The following is a 19,851-nucleotide window of genomic DNA, read 5'->3' on the forward strand; positions in this document are numbered from 1 at the left end:
AGCATGTGAATCCATGCCAGACCCCATGCTGGAGAAAGGCTCCAGGTCTCCATAAAAAGTGCAAACGGCATTGGCTCATGAACACGGCAAATCTTTTCGGGTCCCCCGCAAACCGTTCTGGCGGGGCTAAAGGGATATTGCCTGGTAAAATCACTTGCACAGGTTGCTTGGTGAAACAGGGTTTGGAATCTCAATAAACACCCCCCCCCACCCCTCCGAGTCCCAGTAGGGGTGTTTGCCCCGCTTGGTTTTGCAGTAATTGTCTAGCAAGATCATCAGTGCGTTCCTTCGAAACAATCAACTCTCTCCTGAGTGTATTAGTTTCTTGGCGAGCGGCATGTACTTCAGCCCTAAGTTCCCCTAATAATTGGGCTAGTTGGTAAGTTTCTGAGGTCTCCATGACACCCGGGTGAGAATTTGTAGGAAGGCTTTGCGTTCTGTTACGCTCACCTGGCTCCCACAGGGGTGTCGAGCGGAACTGGACAGCCACGGTCTCCACCAACGTGATGCGTAGTGCAGAGATGACTGACTAGACTGGCCCACCTAGCTTCGTCTGCTTGACCCGTAGAAGTAGTCTCCTAAAGACGGGGAAAGGGAATTAGCCACCCGTGGATTTGAGTATTAACACCTCACTGTGTCCCCACTTATCACTTCTGACATTCCCTTTCACAAAGCTCACCTTATAGTTTTGTATGATGAGCTCTCCATCCTGCGAAGAATGCAGCGGCGCATTGATAGCCAGTTACTTCACTGGCTTGAGGATATTGGAAGAGTTCTGGACAAATCTTGGCTCCAAACCTCCGGGCGAAAGGGCGTAAGTATATAGTTCTAATGAGTTCAAAATGTCCGATTAATCACTCTTGTCCAATTCCTTGTTTCTTTTGCAGCTTGGACCCAAAAGATGATCGTCTTGTGGCAGCTGAAAGCGTTCAGGTAAGAGTCTGTGTTTTGTAACACTGTCCGGTAAATGATGCCAAGGTTTAACTCACTGCTTTCTCTTCTTGCAGGTGCAGCGTAGGAAGATTTGGCGTGCTGGTGGATAATACCTCCTGCGGTAAAATCAGGTAAACATATGGTGGCAAGAGATTGTCCTTGTTTGTTCCCTTGGGTCACCTTGTTGTTTTCTTGTCCCCCTTAGGCGCTGGAATGCGGCAACCAGGTGATGGAGACAGCACCGGATCGTAGAGATGCTGCGAGGAACGGTGAGTATGGCGCGGCGCTGCTGCTGGCGATGCGTTTAAAATGAAGTCTGTTTCTGGTTCGAAGATGCGCTGAATCTGAAATCGGGTAAGAAATCCAGTAAAGTTCTTGTTCTAACCTTCTTCTTTCTAGGCGCTCTGGACTCGAGGCGGGCGTGGCAGGATGCTGGATGCTGACTGCAGACACGGTGAGCGTTACGCTGCTGGATGCAGAATAACGCAAAGCATGTGCTGCTCTTTGGGCGTGGTTTAAATAGCCTTCAAAGTAGTCCCAGGTAAGTATTCCTCCACAGCCACACCCGAGTAACAAAATAGTCCCTAAGATAAAATAGTCCCTTCAAGCCTCACATGGGCTTGGATGCTTGGATCCCTTGCAGCATGGTCTGCATCAGGTAGGTTTTAACATATGAGCCTGGCGCCTATGGCGCCAGGACTGATGTCCCATATGAGCCTGGTGCCATAGGCTAACAGGGGTTGCTGGGTTTGCTCCAGGTAACATGACTGCTTCCGGGGTTGATGGACTTGGTATGGATGCCCGGGGGTAGGCATCATGACACAGGGATGCATTTTCTCTGTCCCTTCGTCTCCCAACCCCTGAAGTGAGAGAGGGAGGAGAAGAGCCGTGACTCACCTGAGTGAGCCAGAGAAGAACCCAGCGGATATCTCAATCAATGTCACTGGCCGGGTCACCAGCACGGCTCACCCCGTCAGCACAGGGTTTACAGCTGCAGATGCGGCAAAGCATCCAGCGTCCTTGGCCGTCCCTCCTCTCCAGCATGATTCATCTGGGCTGTGTTGCTCGCAGCGTCCTTTCAGGGGTTAACAAAGGAGAGGAAATGTTCTTGACAAAGCTCTCAGATCTTGGGACGATTCCTCCTCCTCTTCACCCTCGGAAGGAGTGTCAAACATTGGGGGGGGGGTCAAAATCCCCATTCTCATGGGACATAAAACTGAGAGGTAAACTGTGCTATATCTGAAAAAGAGCACAGAGAGAAAGAGAGAGACAGCCATAGAGTATATGTCCAACAGGGCTCAGGAGGAAGACTCGCATTAGCTCACCCAAAGGTGCTTTCCTCTAGTCCGCATTCTCCCGAAATGAGGAAGACATCAAGCGGGCAAATAGCCAAGTCCTAGACAGCAATCCACCGCCACGTTCTAACATGGGGATTCTTCCACCTCCCATCCCCCAAAATGTATGCAAACGGTTGTGCAGCGTCCCAGGTACACCCAAGTCCCCCACTGTTTGTGGCCCTGGAGATGCCCCTCCTTTATACGCCAGCGAACGTGGCGTTCATATACCTACACAAAGCTTCCAAACTCAGGGTAAGTCGCCATGCTTCGGGGGAAGACCCTAGGAACTCGCGCCATATTCCACCAGACTCAGAGTTAGATTTGCATCCACCTATACCCTCTGCCATCAAGCTACGCCAAATGCCACCACTGCCTGCCAATAGTGAGAAAACAATACTTCCATAGGAGCAGTAAGAAAAGGGCTGCCATAAGGGGCTTGCTTTATAAGGATTGGTCTATGGGGCACAAAGAGAGTTATGGGTGCTGTGTTCATTTTTTTCTTTGTTTCTGCTGTGGAGAAAAGAGTTATGATGCATAATAGGATGCGTTCATGCCATGCTATAGAATTATTAACATTCTTCTTAGATTTTGAGGGATGTAAGTTGTTCCATTCTATTACAGTGCCGTGCCACTGTTTTATTCTTTTTGCTCTTTTACAAGTCATTGATTTCAATACATGGATAGATCTGTAGAGACATAGGCTGGCTGATGTCACCGATCTGGAATATATAGAACTGAATACAAGATGTGCAATGCTTGTTATTCCGATTAACAATTTGAGAGGTAGAAAGTAAGTGTCTAGTGAGGCATACAGTCAATTGCCCTCTCAATTCTCTGCATTCACACAGCACACCATTGCTTGTTCGTTCTGTAGTCAATTATCACTCTCCAATGGCTAGTTGCGAGGGCACATTTTGAGGCTTGATAAATCTGTTCCTATGTTGAGGATTTTGTTGCAAAACCAATAAATGAAATTGAGAAAAATACATACTCCAAGCTCTCCAAGAATGAAGCTTGTGTGGGCCTCTGGGCTCATAGTATCATGGATCAGGTGTCTGTCAGCCTTGCAGAGCAGTGTGTCTTTGCTGAATATTTGTCAAGCAGCCCTCTGGGCTTTGTTGCATGTGTTTATCAATCTTTACTTTCTGGACCCCTGGTTAGGGAGGATGCACACAGGTATTGAAAATAAATTGATGAGCAGAAGCTAAAGGCAGCTTCGGGGGGGAAGGAATTGCGAATCACCCAGTGGTCAGGAGCTACCTTCGGGGAAACAGGTGCCAGTACATAGCACACTGCAAACCTAACTTGTGCATGAGATGCAGACTCTATTTTATTTTCTGTTTATATATATGTTCGATGTGCGTTAAGTATCCATCAGATGTGTCATTTATACTCTTTGCCAAACATGGAATTAATGTCACTTGGCCAAGTTTTGTATGGCGCCATTTGGCCAGGGGAATCAAAAGTAGCTCCTGTTATCAGTTGGGGTAACTCTAAGCAGGCTGTCCTAGGCTATAAGCAGGAGCTAAACAGCTCCCAGCAGTTTGACACTAGGCAGTTAAACCTAAAGCAAGTCAACCACTTCCACTCCATAGGTGTTAAAATACTGGCCAGATATGCGTCTGTCTTGCCATTTGGAAATAACTGGACATTTTTACTTGATTCCAAATCGTCCCTCCTTTCTCCGACACTATCCCCAAACCGAGATCTCCCCTCAGACATGCGTGCTATGGTGGCACAATCAGGAGAGGTAAAAAGCTGAGACCACTCATTGTCCTTTTTTTTTTTTTTTTTAATGCATGCCATTCATGGAATCCTCGAGGGACAATTCTTTCAGGAAAGGCCAGCTCTAGTATTGCACCAAATATCCACCCATGACAGTGTCACACATAATCAAAGATTTAACCAACATAAAATTTACCCTGGATGGCAAATACAATAGTCGGAACAGCTTAAGTGTAAGACCTTTGTAAGAAACACATTTTCATTAACCTGAACATTCTCAGTACAGCCATTGCCACGTTAGGCCTGCCCCATTCAGAGTGATAGCGCGAGATTTAGCCCGGTAGACATGTACCATTCCGTCCACCGGTTGTCTTCAGAGAAAGTTGGTATACTGAGCTATCGTGCCACCACAGTAGACTGCTTCGGTTTAGGACAGTCGCTTTAAGGTTTTCTGAGGAGACCCCTGATAAACAAATGCCCTATCCCTCTTCAATCTCCCATTCTTATCAAAAAGTGTGAAGGACAAGTTCTACCTGGCCCCAAGTATTAACATTTCGGAATTCGCTTTTAATCATTAAGTACCAATTACCCACAAATGTAGTATGTTTATTCGGTAAAACTGGAGCGCTTAGGGTGTTTTTGCTGTATCAGGGACAACTCGCTGCATGGGCCATATCGCTGCATTGTTTTCAGCAATTTTATGGGGGGCTGGAGAAGCCACACCTACCCACTTTTACATCCTTCCACCACCTCCCACAACCCTGAAATGCCCCAAAAATAGCTCTTTACCCGGAACCCCCTTCACAAATGCTGCAAAAAATGAGGTAAAATATGCCTTCAGCAAATGTGGTGCAATGGCTGCGGTGAGTTTGACACACACCGATTTTGCTAGTATCAATCGCACAACTCAAACCCTCCACTTAAAGCTTTACATGTAGAGTTGGAGTACCCATCTACCTCCACAGTCAACTTTCCCTGAGGTCTTAGCGTCTTGGTGAAGTAGTGCATCTCTGAAGGGGGAGTGGCACACTCAAAATGCTCAGGATGCACCATCACCATGGCATATCGACTAGATTGAAGGCTTAAGTCATGTTCCTAAATGCCCTAAAATGTGACGTTTTCATTAAGAAGAAATTCTTTCCCACCAGAAGGAATACGTTGATAACATGATCAAGAGTTCCAAGAGTCTCCTAAAGCTCCCCATCTGCCTTTGCTAAAATGTAATTCACAGCCCAATCCAATAATCTTTGGTAAATACGTTTCACATACATTGAGCAAAGAAATGGCCCGATAAGATTTGTATCACCCTTCATATAGGCTGACACAATTACGCCCAAGTTCCATCCAATACCAATCATGCCACATTGACAAGTGCCGTTGAAAGCAATGGTGAGAAGTGGAGCTCAGAGGTTTAAAGAGCATATCAATAACTTTAATTTCTAACTTCACATCAAAATGAATTATTTGGTATCTTGAAATGCCTCAGACAATTGAAGTGATCCAGACATAAGTCCAATCCAGGCTCATCGAATACAACTCTAATAACATGGTCTTGAATAAAAAGATTTATCATTTACAACTACTCCAAAATAAATAACCATGAGAGCATACCTCCTTTCTCTGGGCCCTGCACTGACTTTCTTTTGAGCAAAGAATTGGTCTGAAAACCCTTTGCTCGTAGGTTCTAGACTAAAACTGGTCCTCATTTCCTCAAATCTAGGCAGATTAAACTCCTCTCTAGCAGGGCACTCATTTGCTTCTCACCATTTTATGCCCAACCATAAATTAAAGAGGCAGTGCATTGTCGTTTGGACAATTGTCGTTATTTGGATATTAGAACAAACGTTCTTGAAATTGAAGCAATGGCTGAAATGCTGTACATTGTGGCCAGACTGTCCGATAAATATGGCTCTTAAATGGAAGCTTTCTTTGTAGATCACATAGTTTGCGCAGACTGGATCAACCCGATACTATCATCTTATTATATAGGCCACTTAATCTTGTTGGTCCTCCCTATCATCTCAGCTAGGTGCTCGGATGATTTCTTTTTTTGTGTGTATCATAACTGTCTCCTGTAACCCTTATTGTGTCAAACTGGTTTCCCAGCTAATGTCAAAGGCACATGCCCAGCCTTCAGGCCTCACCTTATTTAATGCTATCTAGGAATGTCTTTGCACACTATCATTAGACATGTCTTTTTCCACCTAGAATTCTTGTACCCTTTCCCCACGATTCAACTGTTTACTGCATTTTTTTTATAGGAAAATGGTAACTTGTTCTGCGCTTATGTCTTAGGTTTAGCTGGATCTTAGTCTCAAGGCTGTGAACAAAAGACAGCACCTGCAAACCCATAGGCTTGGTCTTTTGTTCTTGTCCCTTTTGGTGGGGATCCGCTTTCCCTCAACCCCTCTCGCAGGCTCCAGTTGCCCCCATTTGCAGTCTGTAGTCAGGAACCCTGAAGTCTGATGCACAGCAGTTTGCGCTTCTATGCACTACCTTTTGTGCCTCAGCCTTCCATGGACTGCAAAAGGTTTAGGCTTTTTCTGCTTGTGGGATGAAGCACACTCACTGTGTTGCCAAACTGTCATCGCCCACTGGTGGCCTCAGCAACATGATATGAAAATGGTATTTTTGCTAAGTGCCGAGTCCTGCTTTTAGAATTACTTGGTGGAGCTCTGTAGGTCCCCTGTGGCGTTGCCTGGTCAGTCCAGGCATGGGCGTGGGGTGACATCACCCCTAGTTAGTCTGTAGATCTCAGTACATTTGTGGGAATAGAAAGCATCATAGCTTTAAAACCAAAAGTTGCTGTCTCTGAACCAAAAAAATATATAAAACCAATTTCCTTTGGTGCGACACGCAGGAAACCCTATTCTTGCCATGCACTTTCTCACTTCAAGGAGGTAAGCTAAAACCAAAATGTGGTGGGTGGAGGATGTATGTCCAGATGTGACATGGCTCCCTTGCTTGCTGCGCCATAGGGTGCTAACCTGCACCTCACTGATGAGGACCAAGAAGGTTGAAAAATGACTGGTGTTGCTTGTGTTTCCATGCAGAGGGCATAGCCTAGCAGGTGGGCTGGACTGCTTTTGTTGGTAGCAGGATTGATTTTCAAATGGCTGGTCCTCTTCTGTAATGAAGAAGGTGGGCTAAAAAATGCAATGAAAGTTTGCTTGCAGCACTATCTCTGGTTCTGATTAATTCAAAACCTACCACGCATCACTTTCTCGTGTACTTTTTACAGATAGTCTGGCAGTCTGGAATTGCTCATCTGAGTTTTGGAGCCACAATGGAAAGGGGTCATGCTTTCCATGTAACGTCTCTCATGCAACTGTCGTTGAATAGATAGTCATGTGCCACTTTATTGAGTACACCCTAAGTGCCAATGGTTCTTTCTTCTGTAGGGAGGATCTATGGGTGCGAGAGGGGAAGATCCTAAATCCAGAGAAACTGTTTTTCGATGAGAAGGGATCCGCTGACATCCGGCTGGACTGCAAAGGCAGTATCGTGGCCCCTGGGTTCATCGACACGCAAATAAACGGTAAGGCCTACTCTACTCCAAACACTGCTCGGAATGGGGAAAATAAACTTTTGCGGCATGTCCTTTTTGCGCCTAGACTGCATTTCCCAAATAAGAGGCAATCCCAGTTATTGGAAATCTGGGGCTGAGATTGTGATTGCCCTCTTTAATGGTATTCTGATTTTTTTTACACCTTACAATCTGACAGCACGTTTCATTGGTGCTCAGATATAAAAAATTACATCTCTGTTAAAAAATGGACAATATCCAAGACTCCCAGTACATTTAAGGTAATTGCTTTGGATCATAACCTAACTAAGGAAATCAAGGTGTAATATTCCACTTTGCATATTCAGCACTGCTCTACAAAAAAGAAGGGCAAATCATCTGGTGCATTTAATCTTCATTGTGAATCGAGTACAGTTCCTAGGAATAAGAGGACAATCACCTATAAGATATCGTATTATTTTACCTATTAATAAATGCAAACTGTGATTTAATGTCACCAGACTGCTTTTTCTGGCTTAATTTCAGGTGGTTATGGGGTGGACTTCTCTCTCATCACTGAGGATGTCAAATCTGGGATCTCTCTGGTTGCCAAAAAGATACTGTCGCATGGTGCGACCTCCTTCTGCCCAACTCTAGTGACCTCTCCACCCTCAGTGTACCACCAGGTGAGTGTACACTGATTTGTTCGCATTCTACTTTAGTCTGTTTAAGGTGGTTAACTGAAACTCCTCTGCAGAGATAAGCACTCCTACTGAGATATCTTCTTAAAATTAAACAAATTAAGATCAACAAAGAGATTTTTATTTAATGAGAATTTAAGTAATTGGGGACGAGGTTAGCTGTATCACTGGGATGTGACAAAATTAGAGCCATTTGCAAGGAAGTTAATACCCTATTTGAAAAATGTTTCCTGTCACTACATAACTCTGTGAAGGCCTCATGTAGGACAACAGACTTTCAAGTTCAAACAAACACTTTTATTTAGCTTATATGTCAGGATGTTTGAACGCCTATCTCTATGTAAATAAAACTATAGAAAGTCTGATTCAAAGCGTTCATTTTAGGAATATGTCTATGCCCAAAACCTATGCTTGCCCACACAACTATATCTGTACAATGTGTAGTGATGTCAGTAACCAAAGGAAAAGTGTGTTCAATACAAAAGTCTGAGCTTCTTCCAGCTTGTAGCTTCCTTTCAACTCCCTTCACCAAGTATAAAGCAGTTCCACAAAAAGTCTTGGTTACCTTTCTTGGATTCAAGAAGATATAGTTTTAACCAATACTCTGTGTTCCCTTCCCCAAGTTGCAAGCCACAAAACACAAGGGAACCATGAGACTCCATCCTCACTTCTGCAAATGTCTCAGATCTCAAGGATTCCCTTGCCCAAGGTATAATTTGGTTAGATAACACAGTTCAAAAGAAAATATCCTTGCTTTCATTTTTTGAATTTTTACAGTTCCGCTGTTTCCATTTTCAAATATTTGCTCTGGTAGCTTGTGGCTTTCACACAAGTTTGAAATTACATTTCTTTTTGTTGTTTAAGTTTAAAGTTCCATTATAAAGCAGACTTCAGATTTTATTTTCTTATTCTTCAAAGTTATTTTAAATTTGGAACGTGCTTGAATTTAACGTCCCGTTACCTCTTAACATTAAAAAAGATCTTGATTCTGTTTATTCGTAAAGTTTTAATTCTGTTTGGTATTCAATAATTGTGGATTTCACACGCAACTCATTTTTACATTCTGCCGTTCAAGAATTATTTGCTGTTAAGTTTTTGTTTGTTTTGCTTTGTATGTTCAATGTTTGGTAGTTCCGTTTTAGATGTTCAATGTTTGTTCGTTTCACTTTAAATGGATTGCCCATTGTTAGGAGACCTTCGAAAACTTGTTTCATGTCGCACTCACTCGACCACTCTGATACAAAGTATTCATGGCTATTTAATAATTGAACATATGAAAGACCAGAGACTTACTTTCAAAAACGTGCTCATTTGAGAGACGTGACCCCTCCGATACAAGGTATTTGTTGTAAACAAAGTTCACACACGTGCGCACCGGGTTTCCCATCCACCAGAAACTCACCAGTCACTTTGAAAGTTCTCGCTGCAGCTTGGAGCACCTCGTCTCTGACTTCCAAGGACAGGCTCCCACCAGGCTTCGACCTTCTGCCCCTCAGGCTCTCCTGTTTTGGCCTCCCCCTCGGGAATGAGCAATGTGAGCATAAGTTAAAGGGGCAGCCTTCCTGCATGGCTTCCCACATGGCTTCCCTCACTTCATTCCCCCCGCTACAGGGAGTCCCAGCTCCCAGACCACGCTTCCATGGACCACCTTTCTCCCCAGCATCTTGCTCTAGGAAGGTTCTCTGCTGGTTGCCCTGGCCTCCTTAAATCTGCTCCTGTCGTGCCTATTGTCTCCTCTGATGATCTGTTGAGCTCCTTTTATACACCCGCAGCCCCTTGACAGGCTGCAGGTGTGAGTGTTCAATTAGCCATGTCTGACCACAATTAATGGGACATGCCGGACCCTTACAGCTCTTGGCAGGAATCTTCTTGGTCCCAGTACCAGAGTGGTAAAAGAGCATGGTCTTCATGTCTTCATTGCTCTTAGTTGCCTCTTCTTCGTCCCCGTACTAACAAGTGTCAGTTGTGGAGAAATGAGGGCAACTGGCTTATAACAGCCCATGAAGGTTGGGGAAGCATTGGGTTGGCTCTCAATAGGGAAAGGGGGGTACCATGTCTCACCCAAAGTAACCCCACTCCCCACGCACCCTCCACCCAGGTGATCCTTCCTCGCCTCTCCACCCACAGGGTCGGGATCCAATAGCGATGGCCTTTTCCTGGCCACCGGTGCAGAGAATTCAAGGGGTCTAGGATTGAGAATACCCTCAGGTGTTGCTGCGTGCTGGTTTCGGGGACGTTGGGTTACGTTACCTGCGCTCCATGGAACTTGCAGAGTAATTTTGGGCCAGGTTAATGTGGGGTAATGGTTTGAAATTGGTTGTAGCCTTGTATGCTTTTGTGTGTGTAGTAACCAAAAGGTTGGAGGGAACACAGATTTGAGGAACCATAGCTAAAACTGGTTTGTCACTATTTACTGTGATTTTGATCTTTACTATTGTACTGTACATTTATTTTTGTCATTTGAATTTTATTCTTTGTTTTGTACTGTTTTTGGTGAAAGACCAATTTTAATAGGCTGAAATACAGTAAAAAAATAAATATAAGAAAATACCCTCCGATTTCTCACATACCCTTCCCCAATGCTGGTTGGATCAGGGTGCTTCACAGGGAAACCGGGAGAGGAAGTCCACTTTACTTTGCTCTGTGCCTTTCTGGTATTCAACTGTGGAGCAACAAGGTTGACGGTCCAAGGCACCCTGCATATTCCTTAAATTACATCATCTTGGTTGGGATATTGCTTTTATTTCCAAAGAATTGCTACTTTCTTCTCTACTAGCTCTTCTTTTAATTTGGGGAAGTTCTAATTTCATAAGCGAGAAATCTTGGAATTTATTTAGGCTACTTGTGAAGCCCATTGGCTGAATTGAGGGATATCCCTTCCAATGGCAACTTTAGCTGGCAAGTTGAAAATCAATGCTTCAGTCAGGTCTAGTTTCTTTCCCAAAATGGTAACAGGGATTTGGGTTAACAGGTATCTCTTTGTATGGCCATATACACTGATTACCTTCTCTTTTCAAACTTCTTTCAAACCTCTTTCCACCCCTGAGGAAGTATCCCAGTTCTTATGGCAGTTTCCTTACTTTCGGTATCCAGTTCTGCCGAAACAAGACTTTCCTCTAAGGTAACTGGGACTTTGTATGATGTTTTCCCTCCAGTATATAAAAAGGCATAAGGTTTTCTCTGCTTCCTAACTTTTTTTCCTGTCCTTCAAATTTCTTAAGGTTATAATTCCATTCTAACAGCCCTTCCTGAGGTTGTGTATCCAACCTGTTATTACATGAGGGTTCCAACCTTTCCGCCTTATTTTGTTGAGTCTGGTCAGGTTCTCTGGATGATAGAACATTGGGAAGGTCAATTCTATTTGTTGGACAACATTTTGCAACGTGTCCATACCCTTTAGAAGAGTAACACTTCCGATAGGGATCTAGAAATAGATTTATTGCTGAAGGCTAACACCCTTCCTTTGCTTGTCCCCCTAGGGATTCAGATTTTGTGGCCCTTTGTTTTAAGACTGTCGTTATCTGGGGAAGATGGATACCGAGTAACTCTGCTGAGGAAGACAGAACATGACATGATGACGGATTGGTGCTCTTTGGGGTTTCCTCAGAAATACTTGCTGAGGTTAAGTTCTTTCCCTCTTAGGGAAAGGGATATACCATGTCTCGCACAAGGGCACCCCACTCTCAGTCCCCAAGGTCCCTCCACCCAGGTGATCCTCCCTCGTTTCTCCGCCCCCCAGGGTCGGGATCTAATAGCAATGGCCTTTTCCTGGCCACTGCGCAGAGAATCCAAGAGGTCTAGGAGTGAGAATACCCTCGGGTTTCTTATAGCAATTTGCATATTACATTTTAGTTTGGATGCCACTTAAACAAGAAGGCATGTCCCCAAGTACTTTGCAGTCTGAGTGATGGCATTGGATAATGCGTCGAACTAGGCCCTTTCCTGTGTGCTTTTTTTGCAGTTTCAAGTACTTTCTAAAGTGCATCGATTTTGATCACGGAAACAGCATATTTAGGGTTTCCTGTTTTAGGGGTTATTTTTTTACTTACGGGGTGTTTTTTCAGTGTTTTCAAAAAGTTTCAGGATCTGTGTTTATTAGTGTTATCCCGTTTGCCCACTTCAATACATCGCGGATAACTGTTTTTCCAGTGTAAACACACAAATATTCCTTTATTGTTTCATTGCGTACATAAGTAGGGTAATGTCTCTTAGAGCAAGATGTTATGAACACTTTCTGAATAATAAAGATGAATGTGTTGATCCAGTAATATCTAATATTTCTACAAGTCAAAATTATTGTAGTAAATGATGCAATACTTTTTTAGGGACTCCTTAACCATCTTTTCCCTTTCTTTTCTTCCCATGAAGACTTTGATTTGTGAAAACGACCTTTCCACATTGTACAGACTTCTAATTTTAGCAGATAAGGCATAGCATGATAAAAGGATTTGCCAGGGAGTACTCACTTTGGTGGAGATAAGGGTTATTTTGGCTGTCAAAATAAATAAACTCCAAGCAGATAACTGTTTATCAAGTGCTGCTCACTACAATATGAGAAGGGAGTCTCATTAATGTATCCCCTGAGACTTGATTGGAGGGGGTGAGCAGGCCAGAACTGTTGGCCTGGTTTGGGAATATCAGCGGATCCTAGGGCAGAATTTTTCAAAGGCAACTCAGCAGGTTAGGCGATTGTTGCTGAGATGTTATATGTTTATACCTTTAAATCATATGTCTTTTTTCCTATTCCTGTTGCAACATGTGCTGTAAAAAGTGTTGTTTTGACTGGGGTTTGAGCATGGCTCTCTCTCGCTTCACTCTGTGTGGGAACTTTTGTCCCCATAGCGAAAATCAAAAGCTGGCACCCATGAATCTACGCACAGTAAGTGAACATATCTTAAGTGAAATATACAAATGTAGTCAATTTACCTTCCCCTTGGAAGGAAATGTGCAAGACAAAAGAGCATTGCACTTTTAAAAAAATTATGTACACCCGGAAAAATAAACAGAGAGGAAATGTTCCTATAAAAATGCTGGAAAAGTATAAAAGGTGCTCACCTTTTTAAACCCAGCAATCTGTAGTGAAATATTCCCTGTAAAACAAAATCCCAATACAAGAAAAGTCTTGTTTTCTTGTGGCTAAGCGTCTGCACTGGGAACATGACAACCTGGGTAAAATCCTGGTAGCCATATACTTGAGCAAGCGTGCCATCCTCAAAAAAACTCGAGGGGTTACGCCCGCCCTCAAGTTAAACGGTCCACCCACATGTATCCCTTAAATGAGCCATCATTTATAAATCACTCCTAATTTGAAGAAGAAAAGTGCTAAGCAGCAACTAAAGGGCCTGCAGCTTCTGATGGGCTGCTGGGTGCGGGTGTTCTAGAGAGCCACATGAGGTTGGGAGGCGACTGGGACACTGTGGCCTCATGCAAGCCTTGTACTTGGAAGCCTCACACAGCTTTCCGTTTAAAGCCGTCAGACAGCAGACACTTTTCAGCTCTCCTCCAGACAGATACACATACACAGAGGGTCTCTGACCACAGACGGAGACACTGAAATACAAATATTTGTCAGTGATCATTTGAGGAATTTTAGCCAATTTTAAGACATGAATCATCAACCATAAAAATGGCTTCAATTTGTCTACAGTTCCTCAAAATAGCTCTGACCACATATGAATACATTTTATTTTTTTTACAAAGAAAAGGATGTAACATTGAATGTACAGTGTTTTTGAATCCGGTCCGGGGACAGGAGGGGAAGCAGTGGGAGAGAGCAAACAAGCATACCTGGGAAGAGTGGGGCCCTTTACCTATTGTCCGCCAATCCCCCTCTCCAGCCACCCCTTCAATTCCAAACTTCATCCCATCCCTGCTCATACTAAGGCACCACTGGGAAAGGGGAATCTGTGTTTTTCAGTTTAACCCGGGGAGGCACTTTTTCTTCTGGGGGTGTTTTTCCGGTGTTTATCAGATTTCACTGAAAACAGGAAAGCCTAAGCATATTTCATATTTCAGTACATAAATGATATACTGTTCTGGTGTTACCATAATTTTTTCTTATACTTTTGCTTTGCTATGAAGTTCTTCTTTAACCCTATAAATTCAAAATGTCTCTGCTCAGATTCAGTCTTGGTAGGACATTTTATTACCTTATTTCCAGCCTCCCGTGGGACTCTAAATTGATAGCTCTTTTGCGTATCCTCTTCAAGATAATGACATGGACAAGTGGCAGCCTCATACCAAAGATCATCACTGGCATTATTTTAGGACATGGCATTGATGCCGTAATCATGAATAAGTACTAATGTCCCACTTGTCTCTTAGCCATATACAGAAATCTTATTTTTGGGATCAGTATTCTAGAATTCCGCATAAATCAGCTGGCATCCCACTTCCACAACCAACACGTTGAGAAAATGTTGCATGCTAAGCTTTTTGGCATTTCAAATATATCTTTAATGCCATTTTAATAGTTTTCAAAGGGCAACATGATGTTGAAATATTCTAAAGGAACAGATTCTAAACGAACAGATGAAGTCTGCACCCCTCCATTATTTTACATGAACAACACATCTAAATAGGACTGTGTCCTCCTATTTTGCGCAGCTGGCCTACTGTTTAAAAAGACAGTCCAGATTCCAAAATGGCTGCCAGTGAGTGAGGATGTGTAGTTCTCTGCTCCGCTATGGGGCAATTCAGCAAGCCGCGCTCAACCGATATCAGAGGCGGGCTGGGCGACAGAAATAACCACAAAATAAAGGACTGAGGCAGGCGGTGACCCACGGCAGCAGATGTGCGCCCCCCCATTGTGTGAAAGAAGGATCCTGTAGAGGAGCAGTTAGATGCTTCTGCAGGAAATCCCGCCCCCCTACCTTCTAGATGTTGGAGGCCTGAGCTCGTACCATGACACCAGCAGTTGTGCCAATACCGCAGCGGATATTCGAAAGAAGGTATCCATTGAGAAAACCCTATCGTACTTAATAGTGTTGAAGATGACATGTTTTTGGAGGTAGGCATAAGTTGTCCACCTATTAATATATAAACTAGTAATAAGGCTGTGAGATCAAACAGCAAGTTTTTTTCTGGGTATATTTATTTTATGAGTGACAAAGGAAAAAACATTGTGTAGTACATATGTCTTCTTGATCAACCAAGGACAGAAACAGACGGTTTTTGTTTTTACAATAAGGGGTAACTGTTAAGTACCTCCCTCTACAATGTCGAGGTAATCTCCTTACATATGTACACAGTCTCTTAACATATTATACATACATTTAGACAAAAGATGTGTGATCCTGGACTGCTGATAGTCTCAGGGTTTTACAACATAACACACAACAACATGTGGGACAAGAAATAATAGAACAGGACGTTGTGTCATAGATCAGTTGCTCACCTGACAGTGGGTAGCCAATCACAATCCTAGTCCATATGCAAAGTATACGTAGATGTTTCCCTTAAGCCTATCACAGCCTTTGATAGGTTTTCTATTATTTGCCACCTACTATGATGTCACGTCTGACATATTTTTTGCATATAAGGATGTTTATATGAGAAAATCGTTGAGAGTGAACGTCCATTGTTGTCTGTTGTAACCGCCCCGTTTTAGATAATTGTTAATAACTCAGTACCTTTGCCATCTTCCTGAGTTGGTTCGATTATTTGCACTCTGAGTTATTCTGCAACCCCATCCATTGCATGCACTTTACTCAAAGGGCCATATGCTCAATGCCGCTGGCTTTCAGATGCGGTGCTTCGGCGGCACGCAAAGCTGACAAAGGCGGTGATCACCGCTGCAGGGCCACGGTGTGCAGAGGTGTGGTGATGAATGAAGAGGCGGCCCTGAAGTTGGATGCGGTGAGGAATAGAGACCCAGGTGCGCTGGCGTGACTGAGGGAACAATACCTCTGGTAAGGTAGGCGGCCTTGTCAGGGATGCATAACGTCAGTGACTGGGACTAAAATTGACTGGGGCCACTCCCTGCTGGTGCTTTTCAGTCAAATAGTAGGGAGGATTGTAGATGTACTCGCCTAGTATCTTAAAGTTTTAGAAACATATGTGAATGAAATAAGTAATCTTTTAAGGTGCTCTTCAGTCAAATAGCAGCTTGCGGAGGAGCGGTGAGATAGTCGGGCAGTGTTTGCCGGTATATAAAATAAGGAAAGAAGTCCCGGAAGCGTATCCCGTGGCAGGAAATTGTCCTCTTCTTGGTGTGTGATGCTGGCAAAAGGGTGAGGGCCCTGGTGTAAAAGCATGGCATATCCTTGTGGGATGATACTTGGTGGCGCCCCTCAAAGAAGATAACCAGTGGGGGTGAAAGCGGTGAAAATGAGAAGAATCACAGGTGGATAGAGAGCATTGAGGGACCAGCGTGCATACAATATAGGTGTGCATAGTAAGCCGGAAAGTGGGGGAGAGGCCCAGTTACAGTACGGGTGGCCGTCGCATGTCGCAAGAGGTTGAACACATATAATATATAGGTGAGGTGGAGCCACCCAGATGCCAAAATCAAAAGAAAAGGGCACCCTGGCTAGAAGAAGGCAACCCCAAATTGTGCAGGAAGGTCAGCTAGAGCGCTGTTGGCAGCAGCTTGGTGAGGGTACAACAGGAGCTAAAAAGGATGTTGAGGAGAAAGGGGATGTCCTGGAGAGAGGGGAGATGGCTCTCAGTAAGGAAGTCCTTAAGGAATGCTTCAACGACATGGGAGGGAGAATCACAAACACTCTCCAGGAACAGTTTACTTTGCTGCGGGATGAACTGAGGAACTCTGTGACTGAAGTTAAAGGGGAAGTGAAGAGGGTGGATTTCACTGAACAGGGCCTTGCGGAAAAGGTCGGATGAGTTACGGTAGAATAGTGAACTGCTAGATTGGCTGGCCAGGGTCTCACACACCTTGGAACTGCAGGCGCAGGACCAGTTGCGTAGGTCTATAATTCGCGTGAAGGGCTTAAGTGAGTCAATTCTGGATAGAGTAGGATCCAACAATGCTTTAGGAACCTATTGACAGACATACTGCCGGAAGACATAGGATTTGACTGAGTGCATAGAGTGGGGCTAAGGAGAAGGGAGCCGGGAGCTAGATGAAGTGACATTTTGGTTGCCCTAACTTCATATGGTTTAAAAGAGAACATTTTGCGTGCTGCAAGAATTGATGGGAATATCTCAGTGAATGGGGCACAGGTCCCGCTGTTCCAAGACCTGGCGCTGGTAACACTGCAAAAGCGAAAAGACATGCGCCAGGTGACACAGGCTCTAATTGCAAAACTGATTCCATATAAGTGTTAATTTCCGTTTGGTTTACTTTTCAACTTGGAGGGCGCACAGCATCAAATTACATCATGTGCAGAGGGTCTGGCACTGCTGAATTTGGAGGAGAGATGAATAAGGCCCTCCTCCCAGCGTGGGATGCGACAATGGGACTGGTCTACAGTGCAGAGGAGGAGGGAAAGCAGGGGGGCAAAATTAAAAGGTCCGCTGGGGAGAGGACTAGGGGGAGAAGCGGACGGGGAGCAGATAGTGTCTCATAGTAGTAAATGGTGAAGTTAAAGTTAAAAGGGGAGGTGGGTAGACTATGTGGTGTTGGATGTTGGTTATTTTAACTGAAGCAGTGGGGTGGTGGGCAATGTTTTTAAATCAGAGGGTAGGTGTTAGTTCATTTTAACGTCTTCCTATTGGCATATATATATATATATGTGTGTCACAATTTCAGCATGTTTATGCATGTAGCAGGTACAATTCAATAAAGACTAATTGAACAACAGTGAACATTTTCTTCACACAGATGTGTAACCTTTGGTCAGGGTAGATTCACGGCAACACATTGATGACAGTATTTTACCACATTCCAGAGCAGCACATGTATCAACGTTTACAATGGACAGCTGATGGGTGTCTTTTTGGGCCTACCCATTCATCGAGATAAAGTACTCAAAATACTACAGTACGTGGTGTTTCGCAGCCTTCAAGGAGGCTTATGAGAGGGGTGGCACATGTCCCAAACCAACGCTTTCCATGACTCAGAGATTGCACTTGCGAGTACCTCCAACCCGTTTACTGTACCTACCCACACTGTAGTTTCTAACTCAGCCCAGAATTCGAACTCCCTGTGCCAGCGTGTGTATTGCGGGCCCCCAGCCAACTTCCACACCGTGGTAATGCACCTCTTAGCTAGGTTGCAGGCCAAGTCCATGAATTTCATGACCTGTTTGTACTTGCTGTTTCTTCAGTAAGCACCCAAAAAGCACTCTTTCGGGGTCCAGTTGTACCTAGTGACTCCAGCCCTCTTGCAAGCCTGCTCGATTCACGCCCAGAAACTTTGTACTTTGGCACAACTCCCGAACATGTGCATTAAGGCGGCCCCCGGGTAGCTGCACCATGGACAAGTTGGTTGTACATTGTTACTAAATCTAGCCACCTTCTCTGGTGTCATGTAGGTGCGGTACAATACATTCAACTAGATTAATTTAAAGAAAAATTTTCTGGACACCTCCCGTGGGAAACCCAGTATACGTTCCCATTCTCTTCCTCCAATTTCCTCCCCCTGATCCGCCTCCCAGCGTGCCTTCAGTACAGCACTCTTAGGGTTGGGTCTGTCCGCCAAGTTGCTATATAGTCTGGATACTGGCCGCCAACCATCTTCCACAGTATTCTTTACGGTCAACAGTGGAGCAGCCACTGGTTCTTCTGGCTATTCCGTCCATTTCTGCTTAACCACCGCCCTCATTCGCAAATACCACAAAAATTGACCTCTAGGTAGCCCTGCGTGTTCAGTCAAGGACTCAATTTCCCTGAATGTACCATTCTCATACATATCCCCCCAAGTTGAGAGACCCCAGCCCTCCCATGGTGGCAAGACTATCAAGTCATTTCTACTCCTACAAACCTCTGTTAGTGGGACCTCGGGTGCGTATGGGTTCTCTGATTTAAACAATTTCTGTGCCACGCGTGCCTACCCAGTGTGACCAGTGCAGGCCCAACCCCAAAGCATCTCAACGGCAGCCATAAGATTTCTTTAAGGTATGCTGGGGCCACCATTTGCTGTAGCAACACCGATTTCGACGTGGCCTCATCCGAGAGCTACTTGGTTACAAAGCTGAGGTGTGCTGCCAAATAGTACCTTTCTAGATCCAGTAGTTGCACCCCTCCTTGCTTGTAGGGCAGACACAGTGTTTTGAGCGCAAATTTGTGTCGCGTTGAGCCCCAAAGGATTCCCCGAACAGTGATTCCAGAAGACGAAAAAAAGTGGGCCGAATGTAGTGATGGACGTTATGGAAAAAATACAAACATCTCGGTAGGATTATAATTTTTGTTATGGCAGTCCTGCCCATTAATTACAACAAGAGTTATGACCAGAACATGGATTTTCTCAGTCCCTTTACCACACCTGCAGTGTTACAGTCGTGCATGCTCTGACATGTGCATGACATGTACCCCCAAGTATCTAAAGGATTCCGGAAGCCCCACCACAGGTAAGTCGCGTGCTGCTACCCCCCCCCCCCCTAGACCAGCCTATAGGAACAGACCAGACTTATTTCTGCTGAAGTGGATCCCGGACACCCTTGCAAAGTTATCAAGCACTTCTAGGAATATAGGCAGGTTATGCTGTGGGTTCCTAAAATAGCAGAAAATCATCAGCATATTATGAAATCAG

The 19,851-nt window shown here is 44.4% G+C and overlaps 1 protein-coding gene across 1 annotated transcript in view; it reads left to right on the plus strand.

Moving 5' to 3' along the window:
- The window catches only part of AMDHD2 (amidohydrolase domain containing 2), a 296,791-nt gene that overhangs the window by 104,778 nt on the left and 172,162 nt on the right, over positions 1–19,851 (plus strand). Inside the window, exons 2-3 of the mRNA XM_069646953.1 lie at positions 7,397–7,533; positions 8,047–8,186. Coding sequence (XP_069503054.1) covers positions 7,397–7,533; positions 8,047–8,186 — 277 coding nt within the window. The remainder of the gene's footprint in view (positions 1–7,396; positions 7,534–8,046; positions 8,187–19,851) is intronic.

This window comes from Ambystoma mexicanum, chromosome 2q, assembly GCF_040938575.1.
Source record: "Ambystoma mexicanum isolate Mex_15411 chromosome 2q, UKY_AmexF1_1, whole genome shotgun sequence".
Lineage (NCBI taxonomy): Eukaryota > Metazoa > Chordata > Amphibia > Caudata > Ambystomatidae > Ambystoma > Ambystoma mexicanum.